We start from the raw sequence: 18,133 nt of genomic DNA on the forward strand, positions 1-18,133 counted from the left end.
ACTATATGAGGGCTTGTATTTTAAGGTAGTGAAATGTCATACCTCTGGTAATAGCGGGACAGACTTTGCAGCTACATGTGACTGGACATACTACTCTATTTATAACAGCTGAGTGCGAGGCCCCAGTGAGACGCATGCAAGGACAGACGGACCTCAGAGCTGAAATGCCCCTGCAGCGAGAAAGTAGAAGCACCTTCAAACTGGACCCTTCGTCCTTCTCCAAAAGGTAGGTTTTCTTTTTACTGCAGAACCACATTAACAACATTGTACTGTAGCTGTATGCCGTGTGTTGGTTGTGTTGATGATGTAATACTAACAAATTAGACAAGACCTTTACTGACTTTGACGGACAGCAGTTGAGGGGCATTATCGCCAATCCTAGTAATTCCACAGCTAAAAAATAAAGAAAAAACTTTTATCCAGTCGATAAAATAATACTAGAAACTTATTTGAGTATTATTTAAGTTGCTGTAATTTTATGTAAGATGACATTTTAATATTTATATCACATTGCATCAATGACCCTTAGCATGATACAGCAATGTTGTGCCCTGACATTGGACATGTGAATGTTATCACATCAGGTCGTATGACCAGAGTATTTTGGGGTCTGTTATGAATCTTGTGACAATGATACTCTAGTGTTGCTTTGCTGTCGTCTGAGACCTTTTGAGGTATTCAACTCTCAAGTGTTAAACTAATACAGCAGTTTGTTTGCTTTCTGCACAACAGTTTCCTAATGACAGCTGATTACAAGCAATGTTAAGCTTCAGATAAAGACATGCTCTATATTTAACCCAAATGTGTTGATGAAACTTCAACGATAATCCAGCAGTGAAACCAAGGATGTACTGCTACACATTACATAAGGCCACTTTAATTAGTTTTCATGCAAAATACCTGAATCTGTTGCTTTCCAACACTGATTGTTTTTGTATTTCTTTCAGATTGAGGAGCATGTGAGGGATCAACATGGATGATTTGGATCACAGCATCCACATTGCAGAGTATGACTGGACACACTTCTATGAGGAGAGTGACCAGTGTTGTCTGCCTCAACCCTCTCTTGCCTGCCCAGATAGCTCGAATCTCAGTGATTCAGAGGATTCAGGAAACTCAAGTTCAGTCTTTAGCGCAGGCCAAAAAGGGCCACAGCAGAACCCTGCTGCTAACAGTGATGGAGCTGAAAGCATCGCTGCAGGATGCTGCATGGAGAAAGAGACCTACTCTGGTTGTGTTGAGTGTATATCCTGGCAAATTATTCAGAGTGGTACAGGAGGAGGAGAAGATGATCTTACAACAAAAGCACAAATGTCTCTTGATCTTTCCGGAGGAACCGCCATCAACACAGCAAAGCACATCCCAGAAGACACAGATGACATCACAGCCACACTGCAAACTAAGCAACTGAATGTTCAGTATTCAAATGAAGAACCATCAGAGCTGAAAAAGGAAGATGGAGATGAGCAAATGGAGAGTGACATTCGTGAATTTCAATCCATACAGGAACGTGACCCACTTTCTTGCAACCGAGGGGAGATAAATGTGAACGAGTCGCACACTTCAGCCAGCGCTTTGAGTGAGGATGTGAGAGGAGAAAAGGAGCGCTGGTTTGTGACAGTGAATGACAATCCTGCACAACAACAACTGCGTTCCGCCTCTGTGAAAAAAAAACGAAGACAAAAAAAAAAGGACAATAACATGTGCAGACCAGGACAGGAGAGATCTCTTGTAAATGGCCTAAAGTTACAGATACTGAAAGATAATTATGATTTTGAGGGAGGGACTGACACAGAGTATGTCCCACAAAAAAAGAAAAACTTGGTAAAATCAGCAGGGTGTACAAGTGATGAAGACGACCCTGAGAGCACTCAGATGGGAATCATTTCAGATACATACCAAATGTCTTTAACCTCTGGTGAAAAAGACAGTTTTTCCGAAAAACTGGTGCTGTCTCATTTCCTTAAATACAACAGCATTGAGCCAATGATAGACAGCATATCACGCGACACATTTACACCCGAAGACCCTCCACAGTCTGACAGTGAGGTGTCAGACGTGTTTGAAGACGGAGTTGAATTCTTCTCTACTCACAGTTTCGATTCTGAAAGCTATCTGTCCGCTTCTGACTCAGTGGAGGAACTGCAGCAACTTCTTGTGGAACAACTGCAATTGCAACGCTCATTGTCTCTGACAGAAAATAACAATATGTACAATCTCACTGAGAATACAGACGCAGACGATACGCAGGGCAGCGAAGTGCATTCTTGTGACGCCGCTCTCTCTTGCAATGTAACTATCAATCCTGAAGGTCATGAAAGTGCCACTACTCAGCCCACCCTAACATCCCCATCTGTCAACCAAAGTGTTGACAAAATGCCAGACGACAACTCCACGTGTGATAATGACACACACAGCCTGCCGCCCTCCGATACGCATGGACTCCAAAAACATGAAAGAAGTCTTTTAGCATCTGGCTGCTCTTCAGGAAATCATCTTCTCCCCGTTCCGGATTTAACGGTAACACCTTGCTCTACGGCTGACAGCCCTGAAACATATGCCGAAGCTGCGGGCCACACACGGCCTGTGTACGCCATTTCTTCCTTTTGGGATGAAATGGAAAAACTGACGATAAATGACATTTTGCAGCTCAGGATGGGTGGAAGGACCCCTGCGAGGGAAACACCGGTGACGCCAAACATAGGTGACCTCAGCTCTTTGGATGACACTGCGGAGTATAGTTTGTCTGATGGCGGTCTGATGGACACATCCGACGCTGCTGACTCAGACTATTTCACACAGCCTGATGAATCAAAGCCAGGTCGTTCAAGCTGTGAGTTTTCTACCTCCGATATTGAAGAAGAGTACGGGCAGTTTCTCGGTGCCAGCAGGAATTCCAGTCCTGACCCTCAAAGCAAAAAAATAGGAGGCACGAGTGACTCTCTTAGCTTCACACATGAAGAGAAATCCACAAGCTCTGAAGGAAAGGAGATACCTGTACCTTCAGAAGACGTTGCAAATAATTTTTTAGAGGATCAGGATTCAAATGCTTTAATTTTAAGTCAACTTGCACGGCCGAGACAAATGACAAAATGCAAAAGTGTGCACAATGTACAAGCTCTTAACACAGAGAATTCATCTGTGCAGCTGCTACTTGGTACAGACGAGAGTGGTCTGTGTCTCAGCAGCTGCCCGCCTCTGAATGAAAACGTGGTTTTAACAGCGCGCGAAAGCCTGTTAGCATTAATACCTGCAACTTTTATGGATGAACATTATCAAATATTTTCCCCTGAACTGTTTCGATACTTTTTCAGTGGTGAAAACACAAAGGGTGACTTCCGCTGTCTCACCGTCTATGAGCCAGAGGACATCTCCGTGGCTCCTGTGATTGACTACCCTCTTTGGATATTCAGGGATGGGATGTCATTCTCTTCCCTCCACCAATTGCAGCATAGCAAGGAGAAACCCATCCCCATTTTCTCTTGTTCTCATCCCACTGTCAGAGAACTGACATTCCCAAATCCACACTATGTTTTCTTGAGTACAGACTGCGAGGATGAGGATGACATTTCTCCAATCAGAATCGTTTCTCACGCTTTCATCCAGGGCAGTGATTCTGGGGCTGCATTCCCACATGGATTCCACTGTTGGAAAAGTTTGATGAGGAAGATTCGCTTCCTGGATAAAGGAAGCATCTGGTGCGGGAGATCCGGCGCCTGTGTGTTTCCAGTGGAGGCCGAGGAGATCACCATCAAGACTCCTGATCCACCAATCACAGCGCTCACTGAGAGAAGAGCCTCTCCACCTCCTTCTGAGTTGTTCAGAGAGCTAGCAGTACGGCAGAGTAAGTCGGAGCTCTCTCATACACTCAAATTGGTTGTAAACAACGACAAATACTCAAAGCAAAATTTGTATGAATGGTCTCTTACAGGACAAGAGGGCATCTTCTCCACACTGAAGCAATCAGATATGTGTTTGGTCTGCATTGCTTTTGCCTCCTGGGTGTTGAAATCTTCTGATCCAGAAGCTGCTGATGCCTGGAAAGCAGGTATGAAACTCCTTGTGTGATAGTCTGGTTTTACAGTCACACATGTACAAACCTACTGTCGAGAATACAAACATTAAAGACCCCTGAAAACTTCCTCAATCAGCTTCTTCCTTGAAGGTGATGTCCCATATTTCTGTGCACCAGTAAGTTCAGTAACACTGGATTTAAAATCTGATGACAGATGTAGTTTTAGATGAGTTTTTGAGTGTTAAATACTCAATAACAAAAAATATTAATTGTTACAGAGAAAAACTTGAATTTGAAACCATGTACCCAGGGGTATTGAACATGCAGAGTCCTGTATAACTTGGTAAATTAACATCCAATTCTTCAAATTGAAATTCTGTTGAAATCCTGTTTAGCTCTGCTAGCAAATGTGAGTGCGCTGTCGGCCATCCAGTACCTGCGGAAATATGTGAAGAAGAAGAATCTCTCATAAGACGACCCCTGATCTGTATAAGAGAGAAGGTCCTGGGTCCATCCATAAAGATGTATCTACTACACAAATATGTTGCAGTAATACTTCTGCTGCCTCAGCGTATGGTTTCATATACAGCATGTAAAAGGTAGACATTAGCAAACTTTCTGAAGCTAGTTTCAGTTAAAGGAAGTACAAATCTGGTGATATTTTGTTTCTTATTGTTCTTCCAAGAGACAAACCAACAATAAAATGATCTCAATATCTAGGATTGTCTGTGTAACCAAAGCCTATAGATGTAGTTTATTCATCTAAGACAGAGGTGGGCAAAAAGGATTGTAAAACTAAAATGTAAAAGATACATTTTGAAAGAAAAATTATAGATGCATGTACATTGTTTTACATTTTGAAGCGCATATTTTCAGCATAGCTCAAATGTACACATCACTTTAGTTTAGTAGGTTGAATTTGAAAAAAAAACACAGTGTGCAGTTGATTAAGAAAATTGTTTAGCTTTCTTTGTATCTTATTTCACTGAATCAGTATATTGTTATAGAAGACAAAATGGGAGCAAATTGGCTTTGGATTGAGAGCCACAGACAAGATAAACAAGTTTGAAAGTATTGAGGGACAGACTAACACTAAATGGTTTAGCTCTTTTCATTGGATTTGTTAAGAATAAGAAAAATATAACCCATCACCAGCCTTATTCTTTAAACATGTAAACATTTTAAACTTTTAATAACTTGGATCAGTCCTGGGTAAACTGATGTTTATGTGGACCATTATGTAAGCACAGAAGCTCATACTTTTTTTAACACATGCTGTTTGTGAATGTCATGGCTTTGTGTGTCATCAAGCTAAGTTGTAACGGCAGCTGGTAATTTTTTAGCAGATGCTAAATGTTTGTGGCGCGTCTCGGTAGAGCATGAAAAAGAGGATGAAACCTTCAGAAAGTTGAAAGATATTGGTCTAATTGGTATGTACGTTGTAACGAAGGGTTCAGCAGGTGAGTAGCATGAGCTGTGCTTTATAGGTAAGCATCGTCTAAGTGGTTGTCAAACTTTTTGGCTTAAAGCCCTGCTAATGCAAAGCTATGTCTATTTGTGACCTGCCATCACAGGTTGCACGAGTTGTGAGCCGTAAAATGTATTTGCCTTTATATATATATCAGCAAAATAAAATTTACATATTTGTTAAGTGTTGCTGTCTCAAATGCTTTTATGAACAACCCCAAAATGATCTGCTACTATGGCTTTTGCATGTTGTGAGAATTATTGTTGTTAGAAGACTTGTTTGATCTATCCAGACTGGGTACATATGATTTTACATACAGTGTACGACAAATTTTGTGCAATTAGTAATTTAATGCAATAAAGTCATGAATACATCGCGCTCTTCTCTAACCAAGTTGATGTTGTGCGGGAAGAAACAGGGCTAACATGAACCTATACTGTCATTTTCACACAGTATACACACATGCTTTTGACCGTTTATTTAGTACGCCTAGCTAAAATTAATATAGTTCAAAACATATTACACAGATAGGTGTTCCCGTTATCTAGCCATTATTGATAATAACATTGTGGACAAAATAACAGAAACCCCCGTCAGTAAAATGCAATTTGGTTCAACAGCACAACAGACTATATCCAACATGACCATACAGTTAAATCACCATATCTCTAAAACTGATTAGACCTCCCATGAGGGACAAAGCTGTTGTAAAAGACGGCATTACTTTTAGCGAGGTGTACCGAATAAATTGATAATATTACAGCTGTTGTGTTAGAGGAACTCCAAGTGCAAGAGAATACGGTGTCATTGCAGAAATATTTATTGAAATAAATATGCAATGGATACACTTTCAGATTATGTCACATAAATATTAAATTTAAAGGCCATTCTTTTGAAAATTCATTAAAATTCTCAAGATTTAGTTTTTTTCCCAATTATGTATTCTTATTAAAACGATGTAAATACATTAATCTAATGAGAATTTGTCTGTAGCGACAGGCTACGGTCCAATTAATAATTATTTTACCTTATAATACTATATATTGTTTAAGCTTATGATTTACTGCTATCGTGCTGAATTGAGGGTCAAGTGTCCACGTCTACTGCTATATCAATAGTACTCGTTCATATAGAATATTGTGAACATGTAATATTTACAATCTCAAAAATGAGCGAATAAAAGCTTCGGTTATACTGTGAAAAGATATCTTGATATATAAAACTTTAGGATTTAGACAAATATTTAGCAGATTTAAGAGTAAAACCAACCTCTACTATGCTTTCAAAGTCTAAACACCACAATGCAACTTGCTACTCTAGTTTGGTGAAAAATTAAGGTTGAGTCATGCTAGGTCGTTACAATCATCCAGACACAGATTTAAACGTTATTCTGTACAAGGAAATCATAGATAGATATTTAAACTTAGGACCAAAGTCAGTCTGTTTTCATATCCTTTGTAAGAGCTATATTTTAGCAAATTCATATCACTGCATATGAAACCGTTTAACATTTTGTAAATCTGTTATTTTAAATCTCACACGAATGTGTGATTAATTGTTATTTTGATAATAAAACTAGTTTGAAGTCTTATGTGATATGAAAATCTCAGACAGACTTTGACAGTCTCATTAAGTGCTGAACAAGGAATGCACATAAAGATCCACAAAGACTTTTCTAAAATATATTAAAACAAAAGAAAAGACACAAATATTCTCTTAAAGTCTTAAAAAGTACACAGTATTCTATTGGGCATGAGTGTAGGGTTTCTGGGCATGCACCACCTGGCACTCAAGATGGTTTGTCGCCTTCTTTCTTCAGACGGCTTCAGAGAACAGAAACAAAAAAAAGACATTTTACATGACATAAACTCAGCAATGTGGAATGATGTCCAGAATTGTGTCTCCATAGTTGACTAAATGGCAACGTCAACAACCATTGCACAAATACTAAAAGTATTGTATGTAATGCTTTTATTCACTGAGAAAAACAAACTTCAGACTCTAGTATTCCTAATATAATTCCTAGTATAATTGTTTCAGCCTGTACACAAGATAAGACTCTCGAAATTCTCACCTGTAATAATCTTCCTGACTGGGTAGAGCGCCTCCATGCATGTGATGCGCATGCAGCCACTGCTGCTCCATAGCCATCCTCTGCAGCTCCGCAGACTGAGCATGCATGGCCTGGAGCTGGTGGGCAGCAGACATCTGAGGAATATGGCCCTGTAGCTCTCTTGGATATGCACCTCCTACGGACAACACCGATACAGAAAGACTAAATTAGAGGAGATGGACAAAAAATACTCAAAGTGTAGGCTGTGAGTTAAGACGAACCAAACAGTGGGTGGCGCAGCATCTCATGATCATGAGGAAGATCGTTGAGTAATTGGTTGTGGATTGGGCCGCCGGGGAAGGGGAACCGGGGCATACGTGGTCCCGGCGGCATGGGCTCCCCGAGAGGATGAGGGCTGGATGAACCTGGGTGAAGAAATAAATCATTTGGTAAATGCAGGTCAACCTTTCATCACCAGATATATGAATACTGACTAATTAACTTCGCAATTCATCAAAACTCACCTTGACCGAGGGGATCCTGTTGGTGCAGGTGGAGGTGGGAGTGAATATGAGAGTGCTGGTGATGGTGCGGCGTCACATTGAGCATTTGCAGCCTAGCAGCAGGGTCCGAAGCCACAGATGCCATTCTCTCCGCGTGAAGCCGCTCTGCAGTGAGTCGCTCTGCGTAACTCAGCTCCTGGCGCAGCTGAGGTCCCACCATCATCATCCTCTCCCGCTCCAGTTGGTTCAACCCAGGATGGAAGGTTGCAAAGTGGTGGGGAGGCCCGGGTATGTGAGGCAAGCCGATCGCCCCGTGTCGGGCAAAGTGCTCCATGGGGTTGGCGGACTGGTGCAAAGTTTCCATGTCTGGGGGCTTGACCTCAAACCCAGGCTTCATCCTCTCTCGGAGCTCCCTCTCTCGCAGGTTCCTGAGCTCGCGCTCTCTGAGGTTGGGCTCAGCACTGTACAGACCAGGCATGTGGTAGGCCAGCAAGGGGTCGCCGGGGCTCAGTGACACGTAGAAAGGATGGTTGCGGTTGTTGGGCGACATGACATGAGGTCGGGCGTATTCACTCAGGGTGCGCAGAGCTGGTGTATCAGGGCCAATGTAGGGGGGCACCGCAGCTACAGTGGTGGGCGGCTGCTCAAAGGAGCGTCCGTGGCACTGAACCGTCATCTGAACATCACTCATACGGCTGTCGTGGGAGGAGCTGGAGGCTCTCTGTAAGTAAAGACAGTGTGTGAGACAACTCAAACATGTTTATGACAGCGCTGATGTTTTAAAAAATAAATATGAATGGACTCACAGCATTTCTGTCTGCCTCCCTTTCTCTCTCTTTCTCCCTTTCGCGTTCTTGTCGAGCACTGAGCTCAGCGTCTCTCCTGGACTTTTCAACAGCCTCCTCCCTTTTCTTGGCCAGCTTGGAGGACGAAAGAGGAGTGAAGAACATGTCCGTTCTAGCACAGGAGTTGTAACCACGATCCAAATGTTTGATAAACCTGAAAAAAATATAAGATGGGCATTCTTTTTTAGTATGACTAATACACTGGGTTTAGCAAAAATTAATCAAACCCCAATTCAACACAAAGTTAGGGAACATCTGGTAAACATAGTTTATGACATTTTTCTCATCAGGTGGTAGAGTCCAAACCAGAGCCAAAACAAGAGCAAATATTTGATGTATATTTATCACAGTAAATCCTCATGTGAACTATTGTTGCTCTTAATCTGCTGGATGTGTAAATAGACAACTGTCTGCTAGCAAGTTTCCCATACCCATTTATGAAGTGATAATATGTCAGTGTTCACAGCTTGGTCTCGCTGTCCAGTGGCACATTTTTTTTCTGTTATTGCAGATTGAAACGAAGGGATTTGTTTAAAACTTCTGCTCACTTGTGTTGCTTTCAATATTGTAATAAATGTTTTAATATCTGGTAGGATTGGTAGACTTTTCTTTTAATTGGATCCTTAATAATACAAGTAATTGAAACAAAGTCGTATATGCTTTCACAACAATACACAGGAATGTAAACACCTTCAAATTGTATTGGATTGTTATGTGATTCTCCTAAGAAAGAATGTCTCTGGACGTACCGTGCAGACTGGCTGGCATGGCTTGCCACGTTGACTATGGTGGGTTCCGGCGAGGGACTTCGAGATGGAGACGGTGAGCTCTCAGCCTCCTCCATCTCATCCAGTGGCTCTTCTTTAATCTGAATTTGGCATCCTCCTGCCATGGTGCTCACCGAAGGTCTCATAGGAAGAGGCAAAAATGACGGTGGGAGGCTCGGTACGGGGCCAATAGCAGAGGATGTTACAGAAGTGAGAGGGTGTGAGGCTGCAGCAGGTGGATGAGAGGAAGTCATGCTTTTTCCAGGGTGGGTCTGCACCTGAGAGATGACTGGAAGTTGGGTAGAGAGTGACTGCATTGGCAAAGGCTGTGGCATGAGCTGAAGAGGGGGAGGGGGAGCACCCGGAGGATGCTGGTTGGGCAAAATATTGAGTGGCTTTAAAGCAGGGGGAGGGGGGAGATTAGAGGGCATCTGAGGGAAAGGTGTAGAAGACTGATGTGGCATTTGTTTGTGTGAAGGTGGAATTGGAGTGGTGGGAGGAGGCTTGACTTGTGGGCCAGATAGAGGAGGCTGGGGAAGCTGAGACTCCCTAAAGAAGGATGTTGGTCGCTGGGGGGCCTGAGGTGGCGGGCCATGAGGCTGTAGAGGCTGTGCAGAGGTGAGAATAGGTGGGAGTTGAAATGCTGTAGAAAGAGGAGAGTCCTGACCCAGTGCCGATGGAAGAGATGGAGGACCAGAAAGAGAGTGAGAAGCGGGCTGTGGTCGGCTGTTAGGGCTTGCTGTGGCAGCTGACTGACGGGGGTCAGGAGAAGGAGGGGGGGGACTCTGAACAGGATCAGCAGGGGGGTTGCTTTGCATTGGCGGAGAAGTAATGGGTGATGGGCCCTGAGAGGGGAGGGTCTGTGAGATTGGTGTGTCAGCCAATACAGCAGCAGGAGCAACAGGCTCCGAGGGGACGCCGTTCGGCTGGGCAGAGGAGTCGGAGTCGCTCTCATTGCCCTGCTGAGGGCTGGGAATGCTCGGAGAGGAGCTGCGGTTATCCTGATCGATATCTTTGGTGTCGCTGCTGCCGTCGTCCTGAGCACTGCGGCTTTCTGAAGAGCTTTCCTCTTCGACCTCGGCCTCTCCATCTGACCGAGAGCTCCGGGGATCCTGGAGGAACAAACAAATACATTATTTAAACATTTCACGGTGATATACAAACACGTATAATATATAGAGTTTGTAGGTCAACTATATGCTTAAATAACGATTTGACACCGTTATGTTACTTGAGCTGACCGTGATCATTTTGAATAATCATTGGATTCAACAAACAAGGAAATTTAAAGTCAATTATAATGTGCCAGCTTCGTCCCAGCTGCAAAAATATGTTTTTCTTACCCGCGTCTTCGGCCTTTTAGGTGCAACTTTCTCAGCCTCGTCAGGCTCCGGAACAGGACTCTCTCGTATGCGTTTTGTTGTCTTTGGTGACGTTACCTCCTCTTTTATCTTCTGTGGACAAAGCATGACATTTACACAGTGGTGTTAATTACTGACAGAAAATAATGATGATGACTGACACAACATATTAAGCGAAGGTCAGGCATCCATGGCTGCAGCAATAACACATTTATTCTCAAGGGACACATTGTTTTTATTACATATAATACATGTATTGTTTTAGTTACATATAGGTTGGGACTAACTAAACTTTTATCAAACCAATGGCTGAATTGTTTGAAGAATTCCTCATCAGAATAGTATGCAAACAACCCTGCTGGTCTGTTGAGAAAACAACAATCAAGTGCAACATGTATATGAAATATGTAGATTGTGTTTACCTTGTTCGTCTTCTTGCTAGATTCATTCTTAATATCCGTGGAAGACGATCTCAAAGAATTGGAGATTGTCACACTCGGGGAGGGCTGGCTACTTGACAGGTGATCCTCACTGGTGGGGGAACCTGTGAGCCTCCTGTGGCCACTTCTTAAAGATGATAGCTGCTATAAAATAATATTTAGTAATTAATATTGTTGAACACATGTAATAAAGACATAAATCCCCTAAAGTGGCGTAACCAAAACTTTGTTCTGGGGACTCACTTTTTAAATTTCACAATATGCTAAATCAATAAATTATGAAAAGAGCGAATTTGTGTGTGAATCAACTAGTCTGACCATTTTTATGACCAATCCCACATCACTTTATATTATATTGAAAAAGTAAACCAGATTTTTGGATTCAATTTTTTTGAATGCAAACTTTAAAAAATGTCCTCAGATATAAAAGTTTAAAAAAGACTGGAATAAATTCTGCAAATTTATTACAGACCCTAATAAAATCTCCTGCAACCCAACTGTGGGTCCTGACCCGGTGTTTGTGAATAACTGCACGAATGTACATGATATGTTTCTAGCTAAAAAGTCAAAAGAATTTTTTTTGACAGATTCAATAAGGGTGTGAAATCTGTTGTTCATCATAATGACATCTTAATGGAATAAATTGCAGTACGAGAACTAAAGATAACTGTATGATTGATCTGCCAGCCTCAGGCTTACAGGTGCTCTGCTCCTCCGTGTCCTCATGCCATGCTTGCTGTTCACCTCTTCTTCCTCTTTAACAGGTTTAAACATGAATGGGGCGCCTGCGCATTTTGAAGCTGGCGGCAAACATCCATGTTTATTTTCGTATGTGCGACAAGTCGTGCAGAGCAATGGGTTGTCTCTTCGCCCCTGGTGCCAATCCTTCGAGCCTGAAAAAATGTTTTAAAAACTTTTAGCACACGTAAATATATATATATATATATATATATATATATATATATATATATATATATATATATATATATATATATATATATATATATATATCAGATGTATATGATATATATCTAGCTGCATTAGAGCGGAAATAGTTAAATAGGTATATTGGAAGCTCATTCTGCTCATGCGTTAAAACAATTAACTAATTAATCATGTCATTTAATCATAGCGCGTTAACGCTTTATTTTTCACAGCTCTAATTTTAAAGCACTATCAGGTATTTTTCTAAATACTAAAAAGTATTTTACACAAGAATTCCAAAAAATACTGAGCTGAATCTGATAAATTGCAAAGAAAGACATGCCCTCACTTGTTGTGCCACAGTGGCTGCAGCTCTTGATTTCCTGTTCACTGTCTTCACTATCAAGATCATCCTCACTGGCAGAACTCGCATCCACTGCAAAGGAAAAGCTCAGGTTCAGAGAAGAGGTGAAGCTCATATATGATATATTATATATGCACACTTTGTATGAATTTTGAACATATACACACATTTCTGAGGAATACTTGGTGCTCACCTGAATAATTCCGCGATGGGGTGACAGGAACTGCAGCAGAGCGAGTCTTTGCTTTGCGAGAGGACGGCTGCCGACGTTGCTGCCGATAAGCTCTAGTGCCTGCAGCCTCAGGAGTTTTCTTCCAGTGGTAATAGAAGGTGATCAGCTCGCCCTGATGAGAAGAACACAGGACTTTTAAGAACAATCCAAGTCATGTTTCTATTAAAATATATAGCCTTCATAAAAAAAACATGTATGTAAAAAAACTTGTTAAAATTACAGTCTTTTTGGTGGGCAGAAAGTCCTTCCGGATCCGAAAGAAATTCTTTCCATACTGTCTCAAACCTTTGATGAAGCGTTTCTGGAGAAAAAAACGAGGGAGGGTTGTGTATGAGAATAAATTATATACAGTTGCTCGTCAAAAGGTTCCAGTAAACAGTAGATCATGTTAATCTTGTGATGAATAGAAGCTTTTCTACTAGAGGAAAGTTCTTCTCTTTGAGAGAAGAGTAAAGATCCAGAAGTGATGCTACTTTAAAGTGCTCTGCATGGATCAGACCGCGGGGTCAGGAGCTTTGCACATACGCGATTAACTTTCAATCTGGACGCGGAACCTGCCGGTACATATTCATGTAGTGTATTTGCCGGCCTGTGAGCGCGTGTGAAGCGGCTCGCGGCAGCACCGCTGCTTGTTGAGAACAGAAGCTACAGAACAATACGTGCTTTACGTCAGACTCACTTCGTCACGCTGCCTGTCTGCTGCGTAACGAAGTCAGGCTGCGGCAGCGCGCATCAACATGAATTGCCTTTAAAGTGAAAGCAGCGTCGCTGTAATGCGTTCATGGTGTTCATCTTATTTATTTATTTTTCATTTTGATCGACCTCATGCGGGCAGAACTCAGAGAGCCGTGAGACGCCAGGTCTGAAATACGGAGAGATTTAAAGTGATAAGCCCCTTCCGATGCAAAAAAACCCCAAAACATGCAGTTAACGCATGATGAAATAATTAACGCCGTTAATCGTTTGAAAAGTTAACACAATATTAACGCGTTAACTTGCCCAGCCCTATAAAATACATAAACTGTTTGCGTCACAGAGGATTGTATTTGTCTGCACAAACACTGGAAGGAACTCACAGTGACTGATCTTCAGTGCAGTATTACTAGTTAAAAGGTGTCTCACCACATCATCCTCCGACCAGCATTTCTCAATAAGCTTCGGCAGAGGCTTCTTAACAAGACGCTGGAGAGCTTTTGCTGCATCATAATGACTTGCATGTAGCTACAATTGAGAAAAACAAAGAAGTGTGTTAATCTGAGAGACAAAATTTTAGTTCTATGACTTTACTGGCTACTGATGAATATAATTGAAGTTGTGCTCCGCACCATGTTGAGTGCATTGAGTGTGGTGTCATCACGGGAAGCTGCTAAACATCCGTCCTCTGTGGATCCGCCATCACACATCCCTGCAAACGCTGCCATGCTCCTTAAAAAAAAAAAAAAAAAAGCCAAATTAAATAGATTCTAATTCCAATTACCCTGTCGACGCTTGATATTTTTGTGTTTTAACATTGTTATTAATACATTTGCCCCAATTGCTCTACTATACTAGTTTGACATATCATTAAGGTATATTTGCATATAGTTACATAGTGAGAGCAATCCAGAAAAGCATTAAAAAATAAATCTTGTTCAGTAAATATAATATGTAGCTACAGGTTAATTGTCAGAGGTTATTGTAAAATTTTCAAAATCATTTTGCCCTCTTTTGAAAAGCTGCTAGCCTTTATACACAACTACAGATTGACAAACCTATGTAACAGTGATTTTAAGCAGTACAGTACAAAAACTGACCTGGCAGCTCGGAGGTACATGAGAAGGTCACAGTCATTGACCCCAGGGGTCCACATCAGCTCTTCACTCTCTGTCTGAGTCTGTGAACCGGGAGCAGACCGCAGCTGCATCTCTGGAAGTTTGGCCTGCAGTAAAAGCAGCAAACACTTATGAGGTCACCTCAAGAACTGCAACTGAATGCAACTTAAGAGTTAATAATGTACACTATTGCAATGGGTAATGAATGCCATTACTGGTTAAAGTATTTATTCTAATCAAATGGATGCTGCTACTGTTTCTTAAGAGTACCTGCAAGAATCTATTGCACACAATCATACAGGCAGGTCTGACCAGTTACATAAACGAGTAGTACTATGACACTCATCAGGTACACATACACACTTCTTTACCATAGTCTTCCTTAAAGTGTTGGGGGTTTAAACATATTTCTTTACCACCCAAACAAACAATATACTTGACTTTTGGATATTTAAAAATTGGATTTTAACCAAGTGTGACTTAAATCAGTTCAAGCAGGGTGTACCTGATGACTCGACCCAACTCTTATCTCGCCCTGTGTGCTGTTCAGGCTCCTGAAATGGAAAAAAAAGAAGGAATCACACATCCATCATATGCATTAAAAATCATGTTCCACTTCCAGTTTTGACACTGGTTTAAGATCACACAGTTTAAAGTCAGTCTGCCACATAACTGTTCATTAGCAGGCGATTAACGCTGCAGAGTGTGCACACAGACGTATGATCGATGTGTGTAAAACTTGGCTGTCAGAGCCACGTCCCTCGCGCTGCACAGTGATTCCAGCAGCAGAATAACATCCCGCCCCTCCATCACTAGCAACCAATCTCAGCTGTGACCTGCGACGTTTCCTTTTATCACATGAATGAAACCCGACGCTAGCTACCGCAAAAGACTGTCAATCAATCATACATGAGCTACTAATTTTTCCGGTCACCATTACGAGAACAGTGTGTGCTCCTATGGAGAGCCTAACAGGTTGAAGGAAGCGGGCTGACTCCGTCTCGTGGTGGACCGTTGGCCAAAAGTATGCAATCAATAAAAACTACCAACGTTAGCATCCACAACCAGTCGTTGACACACGCACACGCACACACATACACACACATACAAATAGCGACAGCGACCCAACGTCAATACACGTCAAGCCCAGAGGGAATAACAGGGGAGGGAGACACCATGTTAATCTGCTTTACTGGCATTCATTAAAAATAACTGCAGAAATAAGTGTAAACTCGGATGCATCAAAGCGGACAGACAAGCTAGCTGCTATAGAGACAGAAACACTAGGTTGTAATGTGGCTAGCTTGTTAGCCAAGCACGAACTTCGTGACCACTGACACTCCGACTATTTCATACAAACGGCTCCCAAAGTCACGCCACGCAACGCACTTGGAGACGTGTTAAATCAATTAAACAAGTAAAAACACGCATTCAGACGGTAAGTTAATCAATTTACCTTCGCGGACTGAACAGGTCGTCCATGTCGAAGGATGTTTGGATGTGGCTTGTTGACACTACGTAGCGCAGTGGGCGATACACACAAAAACTATGCGAATCCCCGATTACATGGCTATTCAAAATGGAGGCGGTGTAGTGGAGCGAGTCAGTCTATTTTTTTTCCCAGTGCAATGACCTCAGCAGCCACAGCTAAGCCTTCAAAGTTGTCTGGGTGTACATAACTGAGCATGTGCCGCGGATCAGCAGCAGGAGCAGAAACCACGGAGGCTACTCGTCAGCTGCTGCTGCTGCACACACTGGCCTCCATGAATCAAACAACATCTCATACTGTGTGTACTGTTGTGGTTATTAAACATTATTATGTAAGCGAGGACATGAACCTCCCAACGGCAGAGACTGTCCTGTGAATGTGAGCTGTAGGAATCCACTGACTAATACTATACCGTCATTTTTGTCGTATTTACAGCTCGACTATATATATATATATATATATATATATATATATATATATATATATATATATATATATATATATATATATATATATATATATATATGTGTGTGTGTATATGTATGTATTTGTATATGTGTACATATATATAGATAGATAGATAGATATGTATATAGATAGATAGATTTATATGTGTGTACACACACACACACATATATACATATATATATCTATATATATATAGATATATATAGATATATATGTGTGTACACACACAGAGACACACAGATATATATACATATATATATATACATACATATATGTATGTATATATATATATACATATATATATGTATATATATACATATATATATATATACGTATATATATACATATATATATGTATATATATACATATATATATGTATATATATACATATATATGTATATATATATATATGTATATATATATATATGTATATATATATGTATATATATATATATATGTATATATATATATATATATATATATATATATATATATGTGTGTGTGTGTGTACATATACACACATGTCAACATGGGGTTGAAGTGTAGCCTTTCAGCTTTATTTCAATGGATATACCACAAATATGGCATTAACTGTTTAGGAATTACAGACCTTTTTACACAGTTCCCCACATTTTCAGAGGTTCAGAAGTAAATGGACAAACGAACATAACAGTAAATATAATGATCTTTTTTAATGATTATCAAAGTCCACCCAAAGGCATCCCCAAAGACTGAGTTTCCTCCCTCGAGATGCTTTGCAGGTCTTTGTTGAAGCCTCTTTCAGTTGCTGCTTGCTTATGAGTCTTTCTGCCTTTATTTTTTTTTTTGAAGGAAATGAAAAGCATGCTCACTTGGTCGATATCAATCGACTTAAATAATATTACATTTTATTGCCTTAGGAGGCTCATGGGCTGTTTTCACTGTATGTTTTGGGTCATTACCCATCTGAATTGAGAAGCGCCATCCAAATCAGTTTTTCAGCATTTGTCTGAATGTGAGTAGACAGTAAAGCCCAAAACACCTCATGCTACTTTTGTTCGCTGTGAAGTCATCAATGAACACTAGTGACCCTGTTTCATTGGCAGCCATATAAGCCTGTGCCACAGCACCGCCTCCACCATGTTAACCAAAGGATGCGGTTCTCTTTAGATCAGAAGCAGTTCCTTTCCTTGTTACACTTTTCTCTTCCCATCATTCTGGTACAAATCATTATTGGTTTCATCTTCCAAAAAACCTCCATCTAAAACTGATCAGGTTTATTCAGAGGCTTTCTGGCAAAGTCTTCGCTGGTCTTCCTGTCTTTCAGTGTTACCAGTGGTTGTACGACTTCTGTAATCAAACTCATGAAAGCATCTCTTGACAATGACGCCTACCTTCTCCAGAGTAGTCTTG

General features: G+C 41.1%; 2 protein-coding genes across 4 annotated transcripts; one reads left to right on the forward strand and one right to left on the reverse strand.

Annotated features, from left to right (window-relative positions):
• The first annotated feature begins 157 nt into the window (after nucleotides 1-157).
• perm1b (PPARGC1 and ESRR induced regulator, muscle 1b) lies at nucleotides 158-6,371 on the forward strand. The gene is made up of 4 exons (XM_068593669.1): nucleotides 158-226; nucleotides 948-3,844; nucleotides 3,932-4,048; nucleotides 4,411-6,371. The coding sequence occupies exons 2-4, from the start codon at nucleotides 973-975 to the stop codon at nucleotides 4,485-4,487; spliced, it is 3,066 nt and encodes a 1,021-aa protein (XP_068449770.1). The 5' UTR covers nucleotides 158-226; nucleotides 948-972; the 3' UTR covers nucleotides 4,488-6,371.
• Nucleotides 5,947-16,403, reverse strand: rereb (arginine-glutamic acid dipeptide (RE) repeats b). 3 transcript variants are annotated; one of them, XM_068593668.1, is made up of 17 exons: nucleotides 16,240-16,403; nucleotides 15,289-15,337; nucleotides 14,766-14,890; nucleotides 14,298-14,397; nucleotides 14,095-14,193; nucleotides 13,193-13,273; nucleotides 12,934-13,084; nucleotides 12,726-12,812; nucleotides 12,197-12,345; nucleotides 11,435-11,593; nucleotides 10,995-11,105; nucleotides 9,634-10,763; nucleotides 8,846-9,038; nucleotides 8,061-8,760; nucleotides 7,818-7,961; nucleotides 7,558-7,732; nucleotides 5,947-7,306 (listed from the first exon to the last, which is right to left on the reverse strand). In XM_068593668.1, the coding sequence occupies exons 1-17, from the start codon at nucleotides 16,263-16,265 to the stop codon at nucleotides 7,273-7,275; spliced, it is 3,513 nt and encodes a 1,170-aa protein (XP_068449769.1). In that variant the 5' UTR covers nucleotides 16,266-16,403; the 3' UTR covers nucleotides 5,947-7,272. The 3 variants fall into 3 exon arrangements, with proteins under 3 accessions (XP_068449769.1, XP_068449768.1, XP_068449767.1); XM_068593667.1 differs by having other exon boundaries at nucleotides 12,152-12,345; XM_068593666.1 differs by having other exon boundaries at nucleotides 11,435-11,596; nucleotides 12,152-12,345.
• Nucleotides 16,404-18,133: the final 1,730 nt, after the last annotated feature.

Source organism: Clinocottus analis, unplaced genomic scaffold (assembly GCF_023055335.1).
Source record: "Clinocottus analis isolate CAN_PGR_092001 unplaced genomic scaffold, fCliAna1.0.p SCAF_3, whole genome shotgun sequence".
In the NCBI taxonomy this organism is placed as follows: Eukaryota; Metazoa; Chordata; class Actinopteri; order Perciformes; family Cottidae; genus Clinocottus; species Clinocottus analis.

Excerpts from the sequence above, each read along its gene's own strand:
- perm1b (XM_068593669.1), top strand. The coding sequence starts at position 973 with ATGGATGATTTGGATCACAGCATCCACATTGCAGAGTATGACTGGACA. Across the intron at positions 3,845-3,931 it reads AGAGCTAGCAGTACGGCAGA|GACAAGAGGGCATCTTCTCC; the intron begins GTAAGTCGGAGC and ends GGTCTCTTACAG. Across the intron at positions 4,049-4,410 it reads TGCTGATGCCTGGAAAGCAG|CTCTGCTAGCAAATGTGAGT; the intron begins GTATGAAACTCC and ends AATCCTGTTTAG.
- rereb (XM_068593666.1), bottom strand. The coding sequence starts at position 16,265 with ATGGACGACCTGTTCAGTCCGCGAAG. Across the intron at positions 15,338-16,239 it reads GACCTGTTCAGTCCGCGAAG|GAGCCTGAACAGCACACAGG; the intron begins GTAAATTGATTA and ends TTTCCATTTCAG. Across the intron at positions 8,761-8,845 it reads GGGAGGCAGACAGAAATGCT|AGAGCCTCCAGCTCCTCCCA; the intron begins GTGAGTCCATTC and ends CTTTACTTACAG.